Raw genomic sequence first — 22,175 nt, forward strand, 5'->3', positions numbered from 1 at the left:
ATATTTACTAATGCTTATATATTATACTAGTTTAATATCATTACCTCATTTAATCTCTGTTGAGACTGGTGTAGTGTGCTACATGTTGTGGATATATATGGAGTCCAGAGAAACTGTCCAGGAATAAATGTGGGCCCAACCATGACGGAGGCCCACCTGTCTGCAGCACCTCAGGAAAGCCTGCAGTCCCCAGTGAGAGTGAGCTGTGCAATTGCCAAACTTCTGAACATTTAAATGGTAGCATTCACTGTTTGATCTTCAGTGCAACACAAGAGAAAAGCTAAAAAATATTTTTATATCTGGGAACCAAATATTTTAACCAGGGAGATGGTTTTGTTTCTTTACCAGTTAAATGAATGGACTCTGGAGCCAGAGGATGTAGGTTCAATTACTAATAGAGCCACCGAAAGGATTACATGAATTAGGCATGAAATGTATTTAATGTAATGCCTCATGCATAATAAATGCTCACTCACTCATTTGTTCATTCATTCAGTAAATAAATGTTTATGGAGCGCCTCCAGTGTGGCAGCCAGTGGTCTAGGACAGTTGATGGTTTTGCTGTTGATAGAACAAGATGAAGACCTGGACAGTCCCTGCTCAAAGGGAGCTTGTATTTTAGTAAAGGGAGCTAGGAATAAACAAAAAATGGTGTTGTGGCAGTTCTGAGGCCCCTCCCCCTCAGATGTGGCTGGAGCTTGAAGCATGCGAGGGCCTGGGACACCACAGACCTGGAGCTGCTCGGGGGTGGTGAATAATAGCTCAAGTCTGCAATAAAAAATGGCCTCCAATTAAACTAGATTGCAAAGAATGGTAAAGAAGGGGCGCCTGGGTGGCTCAGTCAGTTAAGCATCTGGCTGTTGATTTCGGCCCAGATCATGATTTCAGGGTTGTGAGATTGAACCCCGTTTCGGGCTCCACACTGGGTGAGGAGTCTGCTTAAGATTTTCTCTCTCCTCTCCCTCTGCCCCTCCTCCCTCCCTCTCTAAAAAAAAAAAAAAAAAAAAAAAAGGAAAGAGAATGGGAAGAGTAAAAAACCAGAAGAGGCAGAACCTGAGGAATTTGTGGTGGAAAAAGCACTGGGCGCCGTGTGGTGAATGGGAAGGTGGAGTATTTCCTGAAGGGGAAGCGATTCACAGATGCTGACAATACTTGGGAACCTGAAGAAAATTGAGATTGTCCAGAGTTAATTGAAGCATTTCTTAATTCTGGAAAGCTGGTAAAGAAAAAGGTGGTACCAAAAGACAGTCTTTACCTGACAGTGAATCTGATTATAGCAAATCAAAGAAGAAAAGAGACGTTGCTGATAAACCAAGAGGCTTTGCCGGAGGTCTTGGTCCTGAACAAATAATTGGTGCCACAGACAGCTGAGGAGAATTCAAGTCTCTCATGAAATGGAAAGGTTCAGATGATGCAGACTTGGTGCTGGCAAAAGAGGAAAATAGGAAGGGTCCTTAAATTGTAATTGCTTCTTAAAAAAAAAAATTTTTTTTTAAGTAGGCTCCATACGCAGGGTAGAGCCCAACATGGGGCTTGAACTCATGACCCTGAGATCAAAACCTGAGCTGAGATCAGGAGTTGGATGCTTAACTGGCAGAGCCACCTGGGTGCCCCAACTGTAATTGCTTTTTAAAAATTTTTAGAAATTTATTTATTAGAGAGAGAGTGAAGAAGGGCAGAGGGACAGGGAGAAAAGGAGACTCCCTGCTGAGTGTGGAGCCTGATGCAGGGTTCAGTTCTGTGACCCTGAGATCATAGCCTGAGCCAAAATCAAGACTCAAATGCTTAACTGACTGGCCACACAGGCACCCCTGTAATTGCTTTTTATGAAGAGAGACTAACTTGGCATATATATAATCTCAGTCTTGGTTTTTTGATTTATCAGTGTGAAGAAATAACATTCTAATGGAAACCCAGTTTAATATGTTTATTTTGAAGTAGTATTGGGGGAGTCGTTGGGGACTTTTGCATCCATAGCACTGGTTACTTTGAAGAAATAAAAGCTTTCTGTAGTTGCTTCCTTTATCGGAAAAGAATATTTGAGACCACAGTATATTATTCCCCTGCATTAGAGAACAAGTGTTGGGGGAGGGGCGCCTGGGTGGCTCAGTCAGTTAAGCGTCTGACTTTGGCTCAGGTCATGATCTCAGGGGTCCTGGGATCCAGCCGGGGAGGCAGGCTTTGTGCTCAGCAGGGAGTTTGCTTCTCCCTCTTCCTCTCCCTCTGTCCCTTCTCCCACTTGTGCTGTCTCTCTCTCTCAAATAAATAAATTAAATTAAAAAAATAAATGAATAAATGTTGGGGGAAATCTTCATAGCTGTTAATCAGAATTTGCGTTTAAATTCTATATGCCTGAGGACCATTCTGCGCTTTTTGTTTATTTGGGGTGTGTGTGTGTGTGTGTGTGTGTGTGTGTACTTAAAATATATATGTAAATGGTTTTCTTTTCTTTTCTTTTTTAATGTTCACCGAAACAAAAACAGCATTTTATAACCGTGAATAACCCTGTTTCTGGGATGCCATCATTTTCAGCAACCTAAGAAAGAAATCACTTTAAATTTAAATTTTTCCTGAAGCTTTAACCTTTCAAATTTTGTAATTTATGGGACAATTTAAATATAATGTAAATAATTTAAATTGGACAATTTAAAAGCAGCCATATCAGAATCCATATCCATATCTACAGTCAGATAAATGCAAGTTTATTTGCAAGATCCCTAAAAGGAAAATATTATCACTGCCAACAACCTCCCCACCCAAATGAGAAAACTAGACAAGTCCTGGTGTGTTTTAGTTAGGTAACAAAACCTAGTTAAATGGACACTTAAAGGTTCCTTCTAGTGAACAAGTCTTTTTTTTTTTTTTTTTAATTTGAGAGAGAGAGAAAGAGAGAACACGAGCAGGGGGAGGGGCAGAGGGAGAAGCAGACTCCCTGCTGAGTAAGGAGCCCAACATGGGGTTCCATCCCACGACCCTGAAATCATGACCTGAGTCAAAATCAAGAGTTCGATGCTTAACTGACTGAGCCACCCAGGTGCTCATAACCATTCCTTTTCTAGAAGTTGAAATCCCTATGCTATATTGACTAAAAGGTCATGATTCATGGAGTGTCTAAGACTTTGTGGAAACCTAATCATAATCAGATGGTTAGAGATGTTGGCAATTTAGGACTTGCAGGAATAAATGCGTGAACAAACGTCTGTAATCTAAATTCTTGACCTGGATGTTTTTTCTTTACCCCAACTCATTCCTTACATGTAGGCTCAGTCTTCTCACTATTTGAGTTACTGGTTCAGTAAAAACCAGGGAAAACAATAACTCAGTAGTCCCAGTGTTATCCAACTGCATATTGTCTATTGTAAATACTGGTAAATGGTGATCAATAAATAGTTTTATATTTTTAAAAATGTGGTATTAAGTGCTATGATGAAGAACAAAACAGGGTGAGGGCTACAAAGGTCCAGGGATGCTGTTTTGCAGAGTGGCCAGGAAGTAAATGTCAGCTATTATTATTATTTCATTACATTACATTAGTTACATTTCTAAATCCATTTTGCTGAGAGAAGAAAAATAGGACAAGTGAGAGAAGAGAGAAAAAGGGCAAAAGGAAAAAGGGAAGCTAAGTGGGGCAGGAGTGAGGAATAGAGAGTGCATTGAACAGGATAAACAGAAAAACCAACAATGAAGAGAAGAAAGAGAAGAAAAAAATAGTTGATGTTATAAGCCGGGAGTGGGAGGGAAGAGGAAGGAAAAGCTAGAATGGAACTCAGAATAATATTACTCTTCAATTGCTCAATGGACTTGAAAGTGTTTAGCTTTGGGATGGGTGAGCCAATGGAGCTTTCAGGACATTGTTCTGAGGGTAGGACTAGCGACATAATTTGCCAGACCCAATGCAAAATGAAAATGCAGGCCCCTTTGTTCGGAAATTATTAAGAATTACAAGATAAAGATGGCAGAGCATTAAGCCAAGAGCAACCACATAGGTCACATACCAATGAACCAGCCCTGTCTAAGAGCTTAGCACATAGCCTGGCACACAGCAAGCATTCAGTAAAAACGGTTGTTGAATGAACAGAACCAGAGTCTAATTACTTTTGAACTTCTCTGAGGACTGGCCCATATTTCAGAAAAACTGACTTTATTTGGCTCCAATTTCAAATTTCCTTCTATTGTTCTCCACCATGGGGTCCAGATCTTTACGGAACAACAGACTCCTGGACGTGGTTTTTGCAGCAGGAATCCCCCAGGCCTGACTAGGCTTGGTTCATATCCTCTTGCACTTACAGAGTGTGGCCACTTGAGGTCACTGCACCAACAAGGCAGAAGTTGAAGGGCTGCCCCCGTCAAGATGGCCCCAAACACTGAGTGGCTAAAAGGCACCAGGAAGGGTTAGTTATTAAAGCCAATATATGGGTGCCCGGGTGGCTCAGTTGATTAAGTGAAGGCCTTCAGCTTGGGTCATGATCCTGGAGTCCCAGGATCACCTCCTGCATCAGGCTCCCCGCTTAGCGGGGAGTCTGCTTCTCCCTCTGACCCTCTCCCCTCTCCTCTCTCATGTTCTCACACTCTAATCTTTAAACAAAACAAAACAAAACAAAAAGCCAATGTGTAAAGACTGCCTCTCCTTTACATTTTGATACAGTTCTACAGTTACATAAGTAGGACTTTCAAACTCCTTAGGAAACATCTGAATGATGTTAGCCAAGCCCTGAGAAGGTGAAGATCAGGAAGTCAGCTCTGGGGTTCCCAGGAGTGGGGACAGAGTCATTCTGTAAAGATGTACCCTTCCTTATGAAACATGGTTTCACTACATCAAGCTTAACATCTGAAGTATCTGCATGTGGATCATTCACTTAACAACTATCAGCTGGGCTGGACAGCCAACAAAGCAGACATTGTCCCTGTGCCAGGAAGTGGAGAGAGAGTCAGCAATCTGTTTACCACCACAATATGTGCCTCAAAGGAGGAGCACTGCCTCCAAAGACAACAAAGAGGCACTTGACTTCTCCGAGATCCAGAGGGATCACTTAAGTGGATCTGGAACCAAGAGTCTAACCTAAGGACATGGTCCCATTTCCTCCTCTGCAGCAGGAAACAAATTTCAGACATTTCCACCTATCAAGCATTCAAAAAAATGAAATTCAGACTCAGAAAATCCTGATATAAAAGGAGGATACTTGGTTAATGATTACAAAAAAGAACATTTTTGTGTCTGGTTTTTATTTGTATTTTATCAAAGAGGAAGCTAAATTCTGGGCTTCTTGTTTAAAAATAAATGTCTTATAGTCCTGGTCTCTAATGCTAATGTTGATTGAGCTCTGGGCTAGACATTATGCAAATATTATCTCTAATCCCCACACAACTTGGTGAGCTAGGAGCTGTTATTGTCTCTAATTCACACTTGAAGAGGCTTAAAGTTCACTAGCTCTTTGGAGGCCCAACATCTAGTAAAAGATGAGTTGGAATTTGAACCCAAGCAGTTAATTACCAGACCAGCGCAGCTGCATTCTACAGCCTCCTTCTGAGGGAGGAGCTTTGCCAAGATTGGTTGTTGAGTCTGCAGACAAGTGCCTCAAAGTAGAAGTCATTAACGACTGAGAGCATATTTACAGATTAAATCCTACTTTGAGGGATGCATTCCTACACAGAATGTATCTCCTGTCCTTCCAGTCTTCCTGGTTTACCTTTCTCCTCCCAGGAGTTCTGAAGTGAGATTTTGAGTGGATCTCTGCAAGTCAAAATCCACTGGCCGAAAAATAACCCAGTATGCATGTGCAGTCTGCCTGTGTGTGCCTCACAATCATCCAACCTCCTTAGACCAGAGTGGTTTAATTATCTATCCCATGGATAAAACAACATTGGAACATGCTTCTTGGCTGACTTTTTTTTATTAATGGGAGAAACAGGAACTGGTTAACAGCTCCATCTTCTTCAGCTCACTAGCTGTGTGGCCTTGGATGAGTGACTTAATTTCTTTCTCTTTTTTAAAGATTTTTTATTTATTTATTTATTTTTGAGAGTGAGCAAGAGAGAGAGCACATGAGCAGGGTGGGGAGGGGCTGAGGACAAGCAGACTCCCCACTGAGCAGGGAGCCTGACATGGGACTGGGGCCCTGGGATCATGACCTGAGGCAAAGGCAGATGCTGTTCTCACGGAGCCCACCCCAGGCGCCAGACAAGTGCCTTAATTTCTGTAAGTCTGTTTCCTCATATTAAACTGGAGATATTGAAAGTATCCCCCTAGGTTTAAATTAAATTTCAATAAAATTAGTACTAATTAAATTCCCAGTTAAATTACTGATTTAGTAAAGATTAAATTAGATGATATAAAGGGCTTAGCAAGTAGTGTTCAATATATAGCTATTATGTTTTTATTTTGGCCTATAGCTGAAATTCTTTATATTTTAGAAATGTATAGCTTAGAATAGGCATTTTTGTACATTTATGTATTATATCTGTGTCTGAAGTTAAAATTTGTATAGTTATCTAGAACATTTAGCTTTAAATTCTTAGCAAAAAACTTCAGGTGCTAACAGAACTGTCAGCAGTCACAAAGGGAAGCAGCAAAAGCTGTTTCAGAAGGAGAAGTGGTATATGGACTTCCTTCTGTCTTGACTTGAATTGAGGGGAAGATACTGCTGCTTATGTTGAAGTAATCTCTATGGGCAGGTGTTGAAACAGGCCTGGAGTGAGGAGTGCCAAAGCGGGGCTGGCTTCCCAGAATAGGGGCTGCGTTTGGGTAGATGATGTCAGCATTGGTGAAGAGAAGAGGAGAAGGTCTTGGGTAATGAATGGTCAGAAAAGGAATGTTCCATCAGGAAACAGTCGCCAAATAAGAAGGCAGCCTATACCACTTGCGCTGCTCTCTTCACCTTGCTTTACTCTTCAGAATAATGAATTCTAGCCATGCATACCGACTGAGCTAGGATGGTCTGCCATTTCCTGTGGAGGGAGCTGGCTTCCTCTTCTCTTTGTAGGAAGATATAAAATTTGTCTTCATTTCATATGTTTTGGTTTCAGGCTCATTTTTCAAAAGGTTTATTTTCTTCTCTCAAGAGCTGAACCTGCAATTCTTATCTGCTAACACCAGGTGCCTCAATCCTTGTAGATGCAGTCAGCTAAGAAAAAAATTCAGATTTTTACTACTCAATAGAAACCATGACATGAAGAGCCCAAACAATGGGGTCCAGGTACTGGGGTTTGGCTTGATTTAAGGAGAAAACTCAACATATAAAAACAAAAGTCCATAAATACTGTTTCTTGCGTTGAAGCCCTTGATACAAGTGGGCTTCATGGAATTTGAGGTACACATTGTTATTAGTACAGATTTCTATTAAGGCAACTGAACACAGCCATATAAAATGTTACATTGATGTCAATATGTAAAGAGCAAATTTGAAAAAAAATGAAGTTTTTACAATTTGGTAATTGTTCTAATTCCAAATTTTTACCAATCACAGATTAATCAAACTCCTACCTTATGCTCAGACCTGTTTGGCATGCTCCTTTCTAACTCATCCTGAATTGTTTCCAGTTACTCCAGAGCTTCAGTATTGTCTGGTTTCAAAACCTCTCCAGCTTTCTCTTAGCCACATGCAGAACTCCATGGGGAACTATAGGAAATGGCAAAATTAAAAAAAAAAAAAAACAAACTCAACTCTGAACTTAAGGTCTTTAACATAGTGTGACAGTGCTGGTGGCCTTGGGAAGAGACTTTTTTGTTTTGCATATTCTTGTAGTTTGAGAAAGCAGGATTTTCCAGAGAAGATCTGGATTCTTCTGTACCATTGAGACAGTGGAAACAGGCTTGTGATGGGGTTTCTTGGTAGAATGCACAGTTGGATGTAGCAGAACTTCCTTAATCTTCCAATCCAGTAATGTACTAAGGTCAGTTGCATTTTGATTCCCTGGGGGCCAAGTGTACAAAAACAAACAAAACTCACAGATGTATGAAAGGAGCTAATCAAAATAACAGCACACTATTAAAACAGTTGGTAGTAGAGTGGACAGATGTGCTAAATTGAATCTAGAGTTAGCAGAAAAGGTTGTGATTAGATAAGGGAATTTTTCTGAAGGAGATATATTTGAGTTGAATTTTCCAGGGAGGACAGAAATTTCAGGTTAATGGAAAGGAGGGCATTTATATTTGTTAGTAACGTTTATTGGGTCTTTACTATATGTGGCAGGCAGAATAATGGCTCCCCAAAGAGGTCTGTGTCTTAATCCCTGAAACCTGTAAATATGTCATACATCACAAAAGGGATGTTGCAGACATGATTAAGTTTAAGACCTTAAGATGGAAGATTATTCAGGATTATATGGTTGGGTTCAAACTAATCACAGGGGTCATTAAGAGAAGAGAATCTTTGATGGCCTACGTCAGAGTCAGAGAGAGAGGTGACTACAGAAGAATGGTCAGAAAGATGCAAAGTTGCTGCTTTAAAGACTAAGGAAGGGGGCCATGAGCCATGAAATCTGGATAACCTCTATAAGCTGGAAAAGGTAAGGAAATGAAATCTCTGGAAAGAAACACAGTCATGCTGACACCTTGATTTTAGCCCAGTGAGACCCTTGTTGGACTTCTACAGAACTATAAGATAATAAATTTGAGTGTTTTAAGGTACTAAGTTTATGTGGTAATTTGTTACAGCAACAATAGCAAACTAATATAATATGAGGTAGGGATAGGAGGTAGATACAATTGTGGTCATTTACAGATGGGGATATTCAAATAGATAGTAGGTTCTTGTTTAGTGTCACTCAGCCCTGAAGTGAGGGAGCAGGGAATTAAATCAAGGATACTAGTCTTCAGAGCTCGTGCAGTACCACCTCCCAGGAATTTTTATGGGGAGGAGAATGGAGGTAAGCTTCTAGTAAAAGCTCTCTGAAGAGGGTAAGTTACACAACTGGATAGTAAAGAGCTCGGTTCACTCAAAGGGGAGTTCAGAACCTTGGGTTAATGGGGACAGGAAAACAGTTGTCCCACCACAGGGTTAGGTTTGCACTCCCTGATTATCTTCCTCAGTCACTGCTTTGGTCATGACAAACTGGTCTATTCGGTGTCCCACAACAAGTCATTAAACACAACTCTTCTACACTAGTACTTTGCGGAAGCCACCCACCTCTTTCCCATCTCTCTGATGCCTGCCCCTCTCAAGAGCTTCCACCCCTCCTCGTCCCAGCTACAGCCACTGGAAGGCACTGGGTTCAAGGATTTCAAGGCCTAAGGCATGAAGTCACACATTGCTCTGGACCTCTCAATATCTTTGCCATAAAGTGTCATAGTTTTTCGTCATTTAATTTTCCTGGTGCTTATGACTTATTTCCAAGGTGACTGGCCACTGAGAACTTTCTGCAGGCAGAGACATGAATGCACCCCGAGCGGCAGTCATGGTCGTCAGCTGGGATCTTCTTGGTACATTCCTAAAATAAATCTTACTCCCACACACAATTTTGATTTTCTGGAGTGTACATTTTCTTTTCTCTGACTCTCCGCCTCCCAGTGTACATCAGGCCTCCTTGTTAAATGTTCCCGCAGCTTTTACTACAGGTCGAAGTTGATTCATTGTCGACCTGCCTCATTATTAAGGTATCTCGAGCGTGTTAGCAGAGAGTCTGGCACACAGAATACAAGAATATGTGGTAAAGCCAGGCCAGTCACTACATAGCAAGTAGGGGCAAGTGGGGGGGGAAAGCGAAAAGGCTACGCGTCTTCACTCCTCGCCTCGGCGAGCAGCACCCGGTGCTCTGACAGGTGCTGGAGCTGAGACCTGGGTCCGGTCGCGTGCCCGCATGCTGCCTCCCGTCCCACACCCTCCGCGCGCCCCCGCGCTGTCTCTGCGCTCGCCACGCCCCCTCCCCGCCCCCTCGCGCGCGCGCGCCTCAGGGTGCTCGTCCCCGCTGTCCGCGCGGCGACGCGCCTCACCGGCTTCTCAGCTTCCAGCCAAGATGGCGGAGAATGGCGATGGTCTGGGCACCGTCCCGGAGCATGAACGGATCTTGCAGGAGATTGAGAGCACCGATACCGCCTGCGTGGGGCCCACCCTCCGGTAAAGCTCCCATCCCTCTGGGACCTCGGACTGCCGCCGCTGGCCGTTCATCAGGAGCCGGGCGGGGTGTCCGCCACCGGCCGCGCGCGGAGCGTACCGACAGGTGGTGCGCGCGGCTGCGGGCGGGGGCGTTCCGGGTCGGCGGGCCGAGACCTGGGCCAGACCTGGGCCGGACCCGGGCGGGGAGGGGCGGAACGGGCGACTGCACCTGCCGGTGCGGCCGGCCTCAGCCCCGGGAGCTGTCATCGCGCGGCCGGTGGGTGTGGCCGCCGCGGCGCCTCTGACCCCGGGATCTGCGGCGCCGCCCGGCCCTGGCGGCCTGGGGTCCCGAGAACGCGCCTTGGGCCTCCGGGGCTCCCGGCTGCTCTGAGGGCGGCTGTGCTGGGGCGAAGGTTAACTGCCAGCAGCTGGCGTGACTGAGATGCCGAGGCACCCGCAGGTGGAAACCCTGGCGCGCAAGGCTGCAGCTGGCGTGGGAGAATTGAAATTGAGCGGGAGTCGCTGGCACCATTATGCCCCAGAGCGGCCGGAGTGGGCTAGAAGGGAACGTGGGCTGGCGGGGAGGAGCTGATGCTCAGGAGCGCGCTAGTGTGACCGAGCCCTCGCTCGGTGCGCCTTCTGGAGTCAGGGAAGCTTTTCCTTACTTAGAACGTTTCATTAATTTTGCATTAACTTCCCCGTTTATTTAAAAAAAATTCCACCCTTTAAGGATAGTACTAGGTACTGAATATTCCAGACTGAATACCTACCGCCCTAATAATAGAATTTTAGCCGGGCACTGTTGTGATCCATTAGATTAGGTTAAGCATTCTCGTCAAGAGTGTCTTTTAAGGGCGCCTGGCTGGCTCAGCGGGAAGAGCATGCAACTTTCGATCTCCGTGTCATGAGTTCGAGCCCTCTGGTGAGTGTAGAGATTATTTACAAATAAATAAACTTCAAAAAAAGTGCCTTTTAAATATAAGGTTTTAGCTTTCATAATGATGATAATGAAATTATTCACGTATGGAAGTTAGGAGTGATTGTTTAGCTTTATAATTCTCTTCAGGAAACACTTAGAAATGAAGTGCTGTATGCTTTGTGGACCTGTGGATGTTGTATCAAGTGAAGCTATTTCAAATTATAATGTAATTCCACCTTGCCCTGAGAGTCTGGACTGTTTTGCCCTGGTCCTACCGCTGGCGAAGTCTGCGGTCATAGACAAAATCGTTTAAGTTCTTTGAACTTCAATTTTCTTACTCCTGTGCTTTGGTAGGGGGTGGGTATTTAGATGCCCGGGACATTAGAGACCTTGCCTATTTGTTCACTACTGTTTCCCTAACACCAAGCATGTGGTAGGCACCTGATAAATTTTTTTGTCACATGAAGTTCTTGCTGTGATATGATAAGCGTAATTAGTACATTTCCTTAATTTTTCCAGCATAATGATTTCTTTTCATAAAACGCTGTACATTTGGTAACGAAAGTAGAAAACATAGATTAAAAGGAAGCTTTGTTTTCCTCACTGCTTGGTGAACAGTATGTGGTATAATTATCAGAACAGCCAATTTTTGAAAATAGTATGGGTTATGAGGGAGATACTTCCTCTTGGGAAAAAAATGCTAGGCACTATCTTTGAAAAGAGATGAAATTAACTTAGAAGAAAGTTTTGAAATATATTGAGAGACTTTTGTGACACAAATAGAATATATGTGTTCACAGTGTTATTCTGTTCTCTTTTGCTGGGCAATTGTGTCACCTCCTCACTTTGTTGAAACCCACGCTGTTTTCTTTGGCCAACTCCAGTGACTCATACTTATCCTATATATATATATATATATATATATATGCGCTTGTCATCTCATTTACAAGCTGACTCTCTACACACACATAGAAGGCACTGCTAGCAGACCTTTCTCTTGAATAGTGTTTAAGCTTTTACTGTTTTTTTTACCTACGTTTCGCTGTTAATATTAAAATTTTAAAAATCCTTTTTATCGGAAGATAAAAAGTAGAATAGTGAGGGGCGCCTGGGTGGCACAGCGGTTAAGCGTCTGCCTTCGGCTCAGGGCGTGATCCCAGCGTTATGGGATCGAGCCCCACATCAGGCTCCTCTGCTGTGAGCCTGCTTCTTCCTCTCCCATTCCCCCTGCTTGTGTTCCCTCTCTCGCTGGCTGTCTCTATCTCTGTCAAATAAATAAATAAAATCTTTAAAAAAAAAAAAGTAGAATAGTGAAATGAACCATCATGAAGCCATTATCTTGCTTCAGTTCAACCCCCAGCCAGTGCCATTCGATCTGCTCCCCTATCCATTCTCCCTCACCCTACATTATTTTGAAGCAAATCCTGGACATCAATTTATCTGTAAATATTTTGGTATTAAGACTAATTTTTGTGGGGCGCCTGGGTGGTTCAATTGGTTATGCGTCTGCCTTTGGCCCAGGTCATGGTCCTGGGGTCCCTGGATCAAGCCCAGCGTCAGGCTCCCTGCTCAGCGGGGAACCTGCTTCTCTCTCTCCCTCTGCCTCTTCCCTCTGCTCACGCTCTCTCTCTCAAATAAATCTTTAAAAAAGATTAATTTTTGTTACTTCCGAATTATCTTTTAGTTGGCCTGTTGGCTTACAATGTTGTTACTATTCTTATTTTTTTTTTCTCAGTGGGAGACTTTTTTAGCCTCATCTTTTCCTGATTTACTTTTTATTCCTGATGACTAAATGAGAAGCATGTTACACACTTTTCACAGGGGCTGGCATACAATATGGTTCTTTGACCACAGTGGAATTAGTTTGACCACAGTGGAATTAGTTTAGAAGTCAGTAATAGAAAACTGGAGAATACCCAAATATTTGGGCACTGAATAACGCACATCTAAATAACCCTTGGGTGAAAGAAGAAACCAAAAGAGAAATTAGAAAGTGTTTTTGAAGTGAATAAAATGAAAACACGTTAGAATTTGTGGGGCACAGCTAAAGTAATACTTAGAGATTTATAATGCTAACCTCTACTGGGAAGGAATGGTTCCAAATTAATGACCTCAGCTTCTAACTTAGAAACAAGGAAAAGAAGAACTAATGAAATCCATAAGAGCCAAAGAAAGGAGCTGGTAAAGATTGGAGTGGAAATCAATAAAATAGAAAATAGAAAAACAGAAAGTCAGTGAAATGAAAACCTGGTTCTTTTGTAAAATTGGTAAACCTCTAAGAGAAGCAAAGGGAGAAGATGCCAATTACCAGGAACTACCAATTCCTGATACCGTATCAGAATGAGAGGGGTAACATCACTACAGATTCTACAGACATTAAAGGAGTATTAGGAATAATTTCATGCCAATACATTTGACAACTTAGAAGAAATGGACAAATTCCTTGAAAGATGCAAACTATCAAAGAAGATAATTTCTCCAAATTGGTCTTTGGGTTTGGACAATCTCAGTTAGAATCCCAGCAGAAGTTTTTTTGTAGAAATCGACAAGCTGATTCAAAAGTTCACATGGAAATGTATAGGACCTAGAAGAGTCAAACTGACTTGGGAAAAGATGAACGGAGCTGGAGGACTTACACTACCTGTGTTTAAGGTTTATTTCTAAAGCTATAGTAATCAAGCCAGTGTGGTACTAGTGTCAAGATTAACAAATAGATCAGTGAAACTGAATAAGAGAGTCCATAAATAGATTCACACATATGGTCAATTAATTTTTGACAGAAGTATAAAGGCAGTTCATTAGAAAAGGATAATCTTTTTAAATAATGGTGAAACAGTTGGATATCCATATGCAAAATAATGAACTTTGATCCATACTCTACGCTATATTTAGAAAGTAACCCAAAGTGGATCATAAACCTAAATATAAAATGCAAAACTAGGGATGCCTGGGTGGCTCAGTCTGTTGAGCGTCTGCCTTTGGCTCAGGTCATGATTCCAGGGTCCTGGGCTTGAGTTCTGCATTGGGCTCTTTGCTTAGCTGGGAGCCTGCTTCTCCCTCTGCCTACTTTGCCTGCAGCTCTCCCTGCTTGTGCTTGCTCTCTCTGACAAATAAATAAAATCTTTAAAAAATGATAATAAAATGGAAAACTAAAAACTCTTAGAAACCATAGGAAAAAATCTTTGTGACTTTGGTTAGGCAACGATTACTTATATACTATTCCAAAAGCATAATACATAAAAGAAAAAAATGATAAATTAGACATCAACATTGAGAAAACATGGTCTTCAAAGATACTATTAAGGGAATGAAAAGCCACAGACAGGTAGAAGACATCTGAAAATCACATATCTTATAAAAAAGTTGTGTCCAAATTGTATAAAAGAAGTCTTTAAGACTAGATAAGAAAGCAAACAAGCCTATTAAAAAATGGGTAAATGATTTAAATAGATACTTCACAAAAGAAGGTACACACAGGGCAAATAAACACATGGAAAGATGGTTAACAACATTAGTCATTAGAAAAATGTAAACTAAAACTACAACATTGAATCATGCTTTTGGAATGTCTAAAATTAAAAAGACTGACCATACTATGTATTGGTGAGGTGGAACAACTGGCACTCGTGCTGCTCTGGGAATTTCATAGTGTCATTTATCAGATTGGAGAAGTTCCCTTCTATTCACAGTTCAATGTTTTTATTATGAAAGAGTGTTCAGTATTTCAGATGCTTTTTCTGCATCTATTGAGATGATCATGTGGTTTTTAATGCCTTATTGTATTTATGTGGTATATTGCATTAATTGTGAGGTATAAACCAACCTTGCATTTGTGGGATAAATCCCACTTGGTCATAGTGTATAATCTTTTTTATATGTTGCTGGATTCTATTTGCTAGTATTTTGTTTAGAATTTTTGCATGTGTAGTCACAAGAGATATTGGTCTATTATTTTCTGGCGATGTCTTTGGCTTTGGTATGTGAATAATAGTACCTCATAGAGTGAGTTGGTTATTGAGATGACCATGTGGGCTTTTTTTCCTCTTTGTTTTAGTCATGTGATGTGGTACGTTGATTTTTTTTTTTTTTAAGATTTTATTTATTTATTTGACAGAGATAGAGACAGCCCGAGAGAGGGAACACAAGCAGGGGGAGTGGGAGAGGAAGAAGCAGGCTCGTAGCAGAGGAGCCTGATGTGGGGCTCGATCCCATAACGCCGGGATCACGCCCTGAGCCGAAGGCAGACACTTAACCGCTGTGCCACCCAGGCGCCCCGATTTTTTTTTTTTTTAAACTGTTGAATCTCTCTTGTATTCCTGGGATAAATCCTGTTTTGTCATGGTATATAATCCTTTTACTACATTGTTTACTACGTTGTTACTACTACATTTACTACATTTTACTACATCCTTTACTACATTGTTAGATTTGGTTTGTTAGTATTTTGTTGGGTATTTTTGCATCTATATTCATAAGAAATATAAATCTGTAGTTTTCTTTTTGACGTCTTTATCTGGCTTTTTTATTAGAGTGATGCCAGTCTCATAGAGTAAGTTAGGGAATGTCCCTTCTCTTACACTTTTTGGAAGAGTTTGTGAAGGATTAGTGTTAATTCTTAAAATATTTGGTGGCATCCATCAGTGAAGCCATCTAGCATTTCTTTGATGAGAGGTTTTTTGTTACTGATTCAATCTCTTGTAGAAATCTGTTCAATTTTCTAGTCTTTCTGAGTCAGTTTTGGTAGTTTGTATCTTTTGAGAAGTTTGTACATTTCTTCTAGGTTATCAAAATTGTTAGCATGCAGTTGTTCATAGCATTCCCTTATAACCCTTTTTATTTCTGTAAGGTCAGTAGTAATGACCTCTCTTTCATTCTTGATTTTGGTAATTTGAATCTCTCTTTTTTCTCTTGGTCAGTCTAGCTAAAGGTTTGTCCGTTTCATTGATCTTTTCAAAAAACCAAGTAACTCTTGGTTTTATTGATTTTTGTCTGTTGTTTTCTAATTATTTCATTTGTGTCTAGTCTTTATTATTTCCTTTCTTCTGCTTGTTTTGTGTTGGTTTTCTTTTTATTGCTGCCCTATGATGGAACTTAGGCTCTCGATTTGAGATCTTTGTCATTTTTAAATACAGGGTTTTGCAACTATAAATTTCTCACTAAGCACTTCTTTGACTTCCTCCTAAAGTATTTTAAAAATTTCTTTTATAGGATGCCTGGGTGGCTCAGGTTACAGTCCTGGGGTCCTGGGATTGAACCCCATGTCGGGCTCCCTGCTCAGTGGGGAGTCTGCTTCTCCCTCTGCTCTTCTCCCCTGCTTATACTCTCTCTCTCAAGTAAATAAATAAAATCCTTGAAAAAAAATAAAATTTCTTTTATGATTTTTTCTTTGACTCATTGGTTATTTGGAAATGTGTTAATTTCGTGAAATTCTTAAGTGTCCTTCTGTTATTTCTAATTTCATTACATTGTGGTCAGAGATCATAATTTATATAATTTCAGTTCTTTTAACTTTATTGAGGCTTGTTTTATGGCTTAACTATGCTCTATCCTGGAGAACGCTCCATGTGCACTTAAGAAGAGTGTACCCTGCTGTTGGGTAGAATAATTCTATAGATGTCTGTTAGGTCTCTTTAGCTTATAGTTGTTCAAGTCTTCCTTTTTGATGTTCTGTTTCATTCTATCCATTATTAAATATAATGGATAGTTTTTGCTTCATGTTATTTTGGGCCTTGTTGTCAGTATGCTCTCTATGTGTATACTTGTTATATATTCCTGGTTGATAGATATTTTACCATTGTAAAATATTCTTCTTTATCTGTAGACTTGTTTTAAGATCTATTTTGTCTGGTATTAGTATAGCCGCTCTAGCATTTTTATGGTTGCTTTTTGCATGATATGTTTCTTTCTGTCCTTTTACTTTCAGCCTGTTTTTATATTTGAATCTAAAGATTGCCTCCTACAGATAGCATATTGTTGGCTCTTGTTTGTTGTCCAGTTTGACAGTCTGCTTTTTTCTTTTTTTAAGATTTTATTTATTTATTTGAGAGAGAGAAATCACAAGTGGGGGGCAGAGGGGCAGAGGGAGAGTGAGAACTCAGGGCCCAATCCTGGGATCCTGAGATCATGATCTGAGCTGAAGGTAGACTCTTGACTGACTGAACCACCCAGGCACACCAGCCTTTTTTAATTTTTTAAAGATTTATTTATTTTAGAGAGAGCAAATGGGAGAGTGGGGGGAGGGGCAGAGGGATAGAATCTTCAAGCAGACTCCCTGCTGAGTGTGGAGCCTGATGTGGGGTTCAGTCTCATGACCCATGAGATCATGACCTGAGCCAAAACCAAGAGTCAGACACTTAACCGACTGAGCCACCCAGTTGCCTCAACAGTCTGCCTTTTGATTCAATTCTTTAATCTCCTTATGGAATTAATATTGTTATTTATATAGTTGGATTTATTTTACTGCCATTTTACTTTTTGTTTTCTCTCTGACACATTTCTTTTTTGCTCCTGTGTTCCCTTTGTAGTACTCTTTTTTATTAAGTATTTTCCAGTATAACATTTTAATTTAATGATTTTTTTCAGTATCTTTTAAAAAGTTATTTCTTTTTGGTGGTTCTCAGAATCGACTTCAGATTTATTCTAACTTAAGTCCAGTGAAATACAGAAACGTTACTTCTATATACCTCTATTTTCTCTTACCATTTTTTTTTTTTTAAGTACACCATGGGCAGGTGTACTCCTGCAAGTGGAGCAGGGAGAGGGGCAGAAGGAAAGGGAGAGAGAGAATCCTAAGCAGGCTCCATGCCCAGCATGGAGTGCAGACATGGGGCTGGACCTCATGGCCCTGAGATCTGACCTGAGCTGAAATCAAGAGTCAGATGCTTAACTGACTGAGCCACCCAGGCACCCCTCTTTCCCTTTTTTGTACTATTATTGTTATAGGTCTTATATCTATGTTACAAACCCAACAATACATGTTGTTATTTATATAACTTTATGTTTTCTTTTAAGCTGACAAGAATACAGAGTTTGTTATATTAGCTCAGTTATCATTTTTGATTGTCTTTTTTTTGCTGGGTTTTAAGTTGTCATCTTGTGTCATTTTCTTACTCCAATATAGCTTTGCTCCTACATCGCTTTTGTGCTCTTATTGTCAAATATATTATATTTCTATATGTATAGGCCTACGAATAGAATTATGTACATGTTGTTTTATGCAATTGCTTTTTAAGTCAGTTAAGAGAGATGCTATTTATACTGCCTTTTATAATTACATAGTTGTCTTTACTAGTGCTCTTGTGTGTGTGTGTGTTTATATTGCCATCTGGGCTCACTCTTTTGATTGTGAAGAACTTACATTAGTTTTTCTTTTTTTTTTTTTTTTCTTTTTAAAGGTTTTGTTTAGGGGCGCCTGGGTGGCACAGTGGTTAAGCGTCTGCCTTTGGCTCAGGGCGTGATCCCGGCGTTCTGGGATTGAGCCCCACGTCAGGCTCCTCTGCTGTGAGCCTGCTTCTTCTTCTCCCATTCCCCCTGCTTGTGTTCCCTCTCTCGCTGGCTGTCTCTATCTCTGTCAAATAAATAAATAAAATCTTTAAAAAAAAATAATTTCTATCTTTTTATCAGTATTTTCTTTTATTAGACATTGTCATCATTACTTCGTTTCTTTTTTTCTTTTTCTTTGTATGGGTCACAGTCTTCTATTTCTTTGTTTATCTCATAATTTGTTATTGTTGCTGTTTTTGAAAACTAGAAAGTTTAGATAATATATTGTAGCAACTCTTGATACTGATTCAGCCTCAGCCTGATTCCAGGGGGAGCTCTGGAGCTTGAGTGACATTAGAGTTGTTTCACTTTGAGTCACGGGGGGCCGCACTTTTGCTTCATCTCCAAAAATCTGTCAGTGGCTGCAGGTTGCCCCCAAAGTGTGTGTTGGGTGGCATGACTTTCCAGGCATCACTGGATGGAGTGCCTCCCACTTGCAGGTCTCCAGAGGAGGGTGCAGCTGTGAGTCCTTAGCAACTCAGAGATGAATGCACCACAGGTAACAGGGATTTACTGCGCTTTCCAGCAGCTAGAACACATCCAACCAGATTGTACTCAATAAATGTTGAAGGAATAAATGATACAACTTTTTCATTTATCTCTTTATTTCACATTTATTCATGGCTCAATGATTTTTCTAGTGGATGAAATTGCCTAATTTTCCTAACCTTGATTTTTGTGTTTTGTTTTTCAAAATTATGATAAAATGTACATAGTATAAAATTTCCCTTTTTAACAACTTGTACAGTTCTGTGTCATTAAGTACACTCATAATTGTTCTGCAGGCATCACCAGCATTGGTTTCAGAATGTTTTCATTTTCCACAGCTGAAACTGTGTTAATTAAACACTACCCATTCCCTTTTCCCACCAGTCCCTGGCAGCTACTATTCTACTTTCTGTCTCTGTGAATTTGAGTACTCTAGGTACCTCATATATGTGGAATCATACAGTATTTGTCTTTTTGTGGCTGGCTTATTTCACTTAGCATAATGCCCTCAGGGTTCATCCATGGCATAGTATGTGTCAGAATTTCCTTCCTTTTTAAGGCTGGCTAATACTCTATTGCATGTATACATTATTTTTTGTTTGTCATTAATCAATGGACAGTAGTATTGCTTCCATCTTTTGGTTGTTGTGAACAATGCTGCTATGAACATGGTGTACAAATATGTGTTTGAGTGCAGTGGTGGTTTTTCAGGCCAATCTCTGAGATATGTTCTGATGGCAGGAGGGCTCTCCACCTTTTCTTTCCATGGTTCTCTTTGGTAAACTAGGTGACTGATGATTTAGCTTGTTGCTGCCATGAGCTACCAGCCTCCTTTGAAAAGTATACCACGAAAATCTCCATTGTTTTCAAGAGTGCCCTTGTGTTTGAACTTACCCACACTCTGTTCTAAATTAAGTCACTTTCTTTGGGGAGACCTCTCTGTACTTATCTCCTGCATCTCTCTGTGGGTATAATCTATGAGCCACTTCTCTGAAGTTGGGTGTAGAAACAGTGGCTTGCTTCTCTTAGACATCCTTGTTCTGTTTTTTTTTTTTTTTTAAGATTTTATTTATTTATTTGAGAGAGAGAGCACGAGAGAGAACATAAGCAGGGAGGAGAGGGAGAAGCAGGCTCCCTGTGGGCAGGGAGCTCAATGCGGGCCTCGATCCCAGGACCCTGGGATCATGACCTGAGCCAAAGGTGGACGCTTAATGGACTGAGCCACCCAGGCACCCTTAGACATCTTTGTTTTAAGATCATGACTTTGGTAGGGTAGTAAATTCTTGTCTGCTCAGCTTGCCACTCACAGTGGCTTCTGTCCTGTGAGTGAGTTGAGGTGAGGCAGTCAGGATCCTAGTATTCCTGGTTGTTTCATCTGTGGTAGAGCCTCTGTTCTATGACTCTTTCATGGGCCTAAGTGGAGGAAGGGGGACTGGGTAGAAGAAGGGAGACTCTAGCCTCTTGGCTACACTCACCTGGAACACAAAGCTGGTGGGAAGAAGGATGGGAAATGCTGGATGCCTGTCCATTTTTTGATCCTTGAATGAAACCTCGGGAGAGAGGAAGCCCTACCTTCTTAGCCACACCCACCCAGGGTGGAGCTTCTGTCATGCTGAGCTGGGGGTTGGGGAGGAATGATGTGGGTCATGGTTTAAGGGCCACAAACTCTTAGTGTTCTTATCAAATATTTAGTAGATTTTGTTGAATAAATGTTTCTTCATTTGCTGTATGCTCTTAGGACAACTTCCGGAGACTTCAGATTTTTTTTTTTTTCTGGTTTGTTTTAAATAATTTTTACTAATTATGGTTGTTTCACTAGGAAGCAGCTTTGTGAGCTCTGGAAGCTTCTTGTTGCTTTTAATAGTGGTAAAATTCACAAAACAAAATAAGTCATTTTTAAAGGTATAATTCACTGACATTTAGTACATTCACAAAGTTGTATAATCATCACCTCTACCTAATTCCAAAACTTTCTTTATTGCAGAAAGAACCCTATACCTATTAAGCATTCATTCCTCATTACTCCTCTTCTAGTCCCTGGCAACCACTGTTTTGCTTTTTGTCTGTGTGGATTTACTTTAGATATTTCATTTAAATAGAAGCTTATAATATGTGACTTTTTGTGTCTAGCTTCTTTCACTTTAGCATGTTTTTGGGATTCATCAGTGTTGTAGCATGTATTAATACTTCTTTCTTTTTTAAAACTGAATAATATTCCATGGTATGGATATTCCACATTTTGTTTATACATTCATCAGTTGAACATTTGGGTTATTTCTACCTTTGGGATGTTATGTATGTGCTGTGAACATTCATGTCCAAGTTTTTGTTTGAATACTGGTTTCAGTATTTTTTTGCTGTATATCTAAGAATGGAATTTCTGGGTCATATGGTTATTCTGTTTAACTTTTTAAAAAGTCTATTTTATGAAAGTCAATAGTATGAAGTGCCATGAGTCTCTGATACTGTCCTGCACTGTTGAAGACATGAACTCTGACTTACAGCTTTTAGCAGAGCTTTTTAGGCAAGCATCAGAGTAAAACAAAAACTATCCCGTGATAGAGGTTTAATGGTTATGTTTAGTTTATTACTGTAACTAATATCAGAATGGTAAAATTTTCTGTCAGGTACAGTGCATTACTACTTTAAACATTTTGGCTAGTGGAAACATAATAACAGCTAGCAAATTGACTTTTTTTTTAAAGATTTTATTTATTTGTCAGAGTAAGAGAGCACGAGCACGTACACAGAAGTAGGGTAATGGCAGGCAGAGGGAGAAGCAGGTTTCCTGCTGATTAGGGAGCCCAAGGTGGGGCTCGGTCCCAGGACCCTGGGATCATGACCTGAGCCGAAGGCACCTGCTTAACCAGCTGAGCCATCCAGGCATCCCAACAAATTGACAAATCTGTAGGGACTTCCCATAAAGAGTACAATTTCAGAAATGTTTGTATTATGACACTTTTTACTTATACATATTTAACATAGGAAGGCTGAACCTCTCTTCTAATTTGACAACTCTTCCAGTGCAAGTTTTACTACAATAGCACAAGAAACAAACCTAATAATTTCTAGCATTTCTCTTTTTATAAATTGAAAGAGTAAACAACTAACTATGCTTTTGCGGAGTTGCTCTGGGAAATCTCAAAGACAGTTTTAGGTGTAAAATATATCTTGAAAGTTTTATTTTATTTTTT

The 22,175-nt window shown here is 40.6% G+C and overlaps 1 protein-coding gene and 1 long non-coding RNA gene across 4 annotated transcripts in view; one reads left to right on the plus strand and one right to left on the minus strand.

Moving 5' to 3' along the window:
* Window positions 1–22,175, plus strand: part of EXOC6 (exocyst complex component 6) — a 236,130-nt gene that overhangs the window by 6,032 nt on the left and 207,923 nt on the right. Inside the window, exon 1 of one of the 3 annotated variants that reach the window (XM_002916102.4) lies at window positions 9,913–10,052. The exons of 1 other annotated variant lie outside the window; for it this stretch is intronic. In XM_002916102.4, the coding sequence (XP_002916148.1) occupies window positions 9,952–10,052 (101 nt within the window). In that variant the 5' untranslated portion in view covers window positions 9,913–9,951. Of the gene's footprint in view, window positions 1–9,912; window positions 10,156–22,175 lie in introns of those variants that run through there. One more of the 3 variants, XM_034662963.1, reaches the window with a different exon arrangement.
* Window positions 6,076–10,063, minus strand: LOC117802722. Its single transcript, XR_004626218.1, has 3 exons — window positions 9,929–10,063; window positions 7,481–7,616; window positions 6,076–7,121 (listed from the first exon to the last, which is right to left on the minus strand). It is a non-coding gene; the product is annotated as an uncharacterized LOC117802722 (long non-coding RNA).

The sequence above is a fragment of the Ailuropoda melanoleuca genome, chromosome 6 (assembly GCF_002007445.2).
Source record: "Ailuropoda melanoleuca isolate Jingjing chromosome 6, ASM200744v2, whole genome shotgun sequence".
Lineage (NCBI taxonomy): Eukaryota > Metazoa > Chordata > Mammalia > Carnivora > Ursidae > Ailuropoda > Ailuropoda melanoleuca.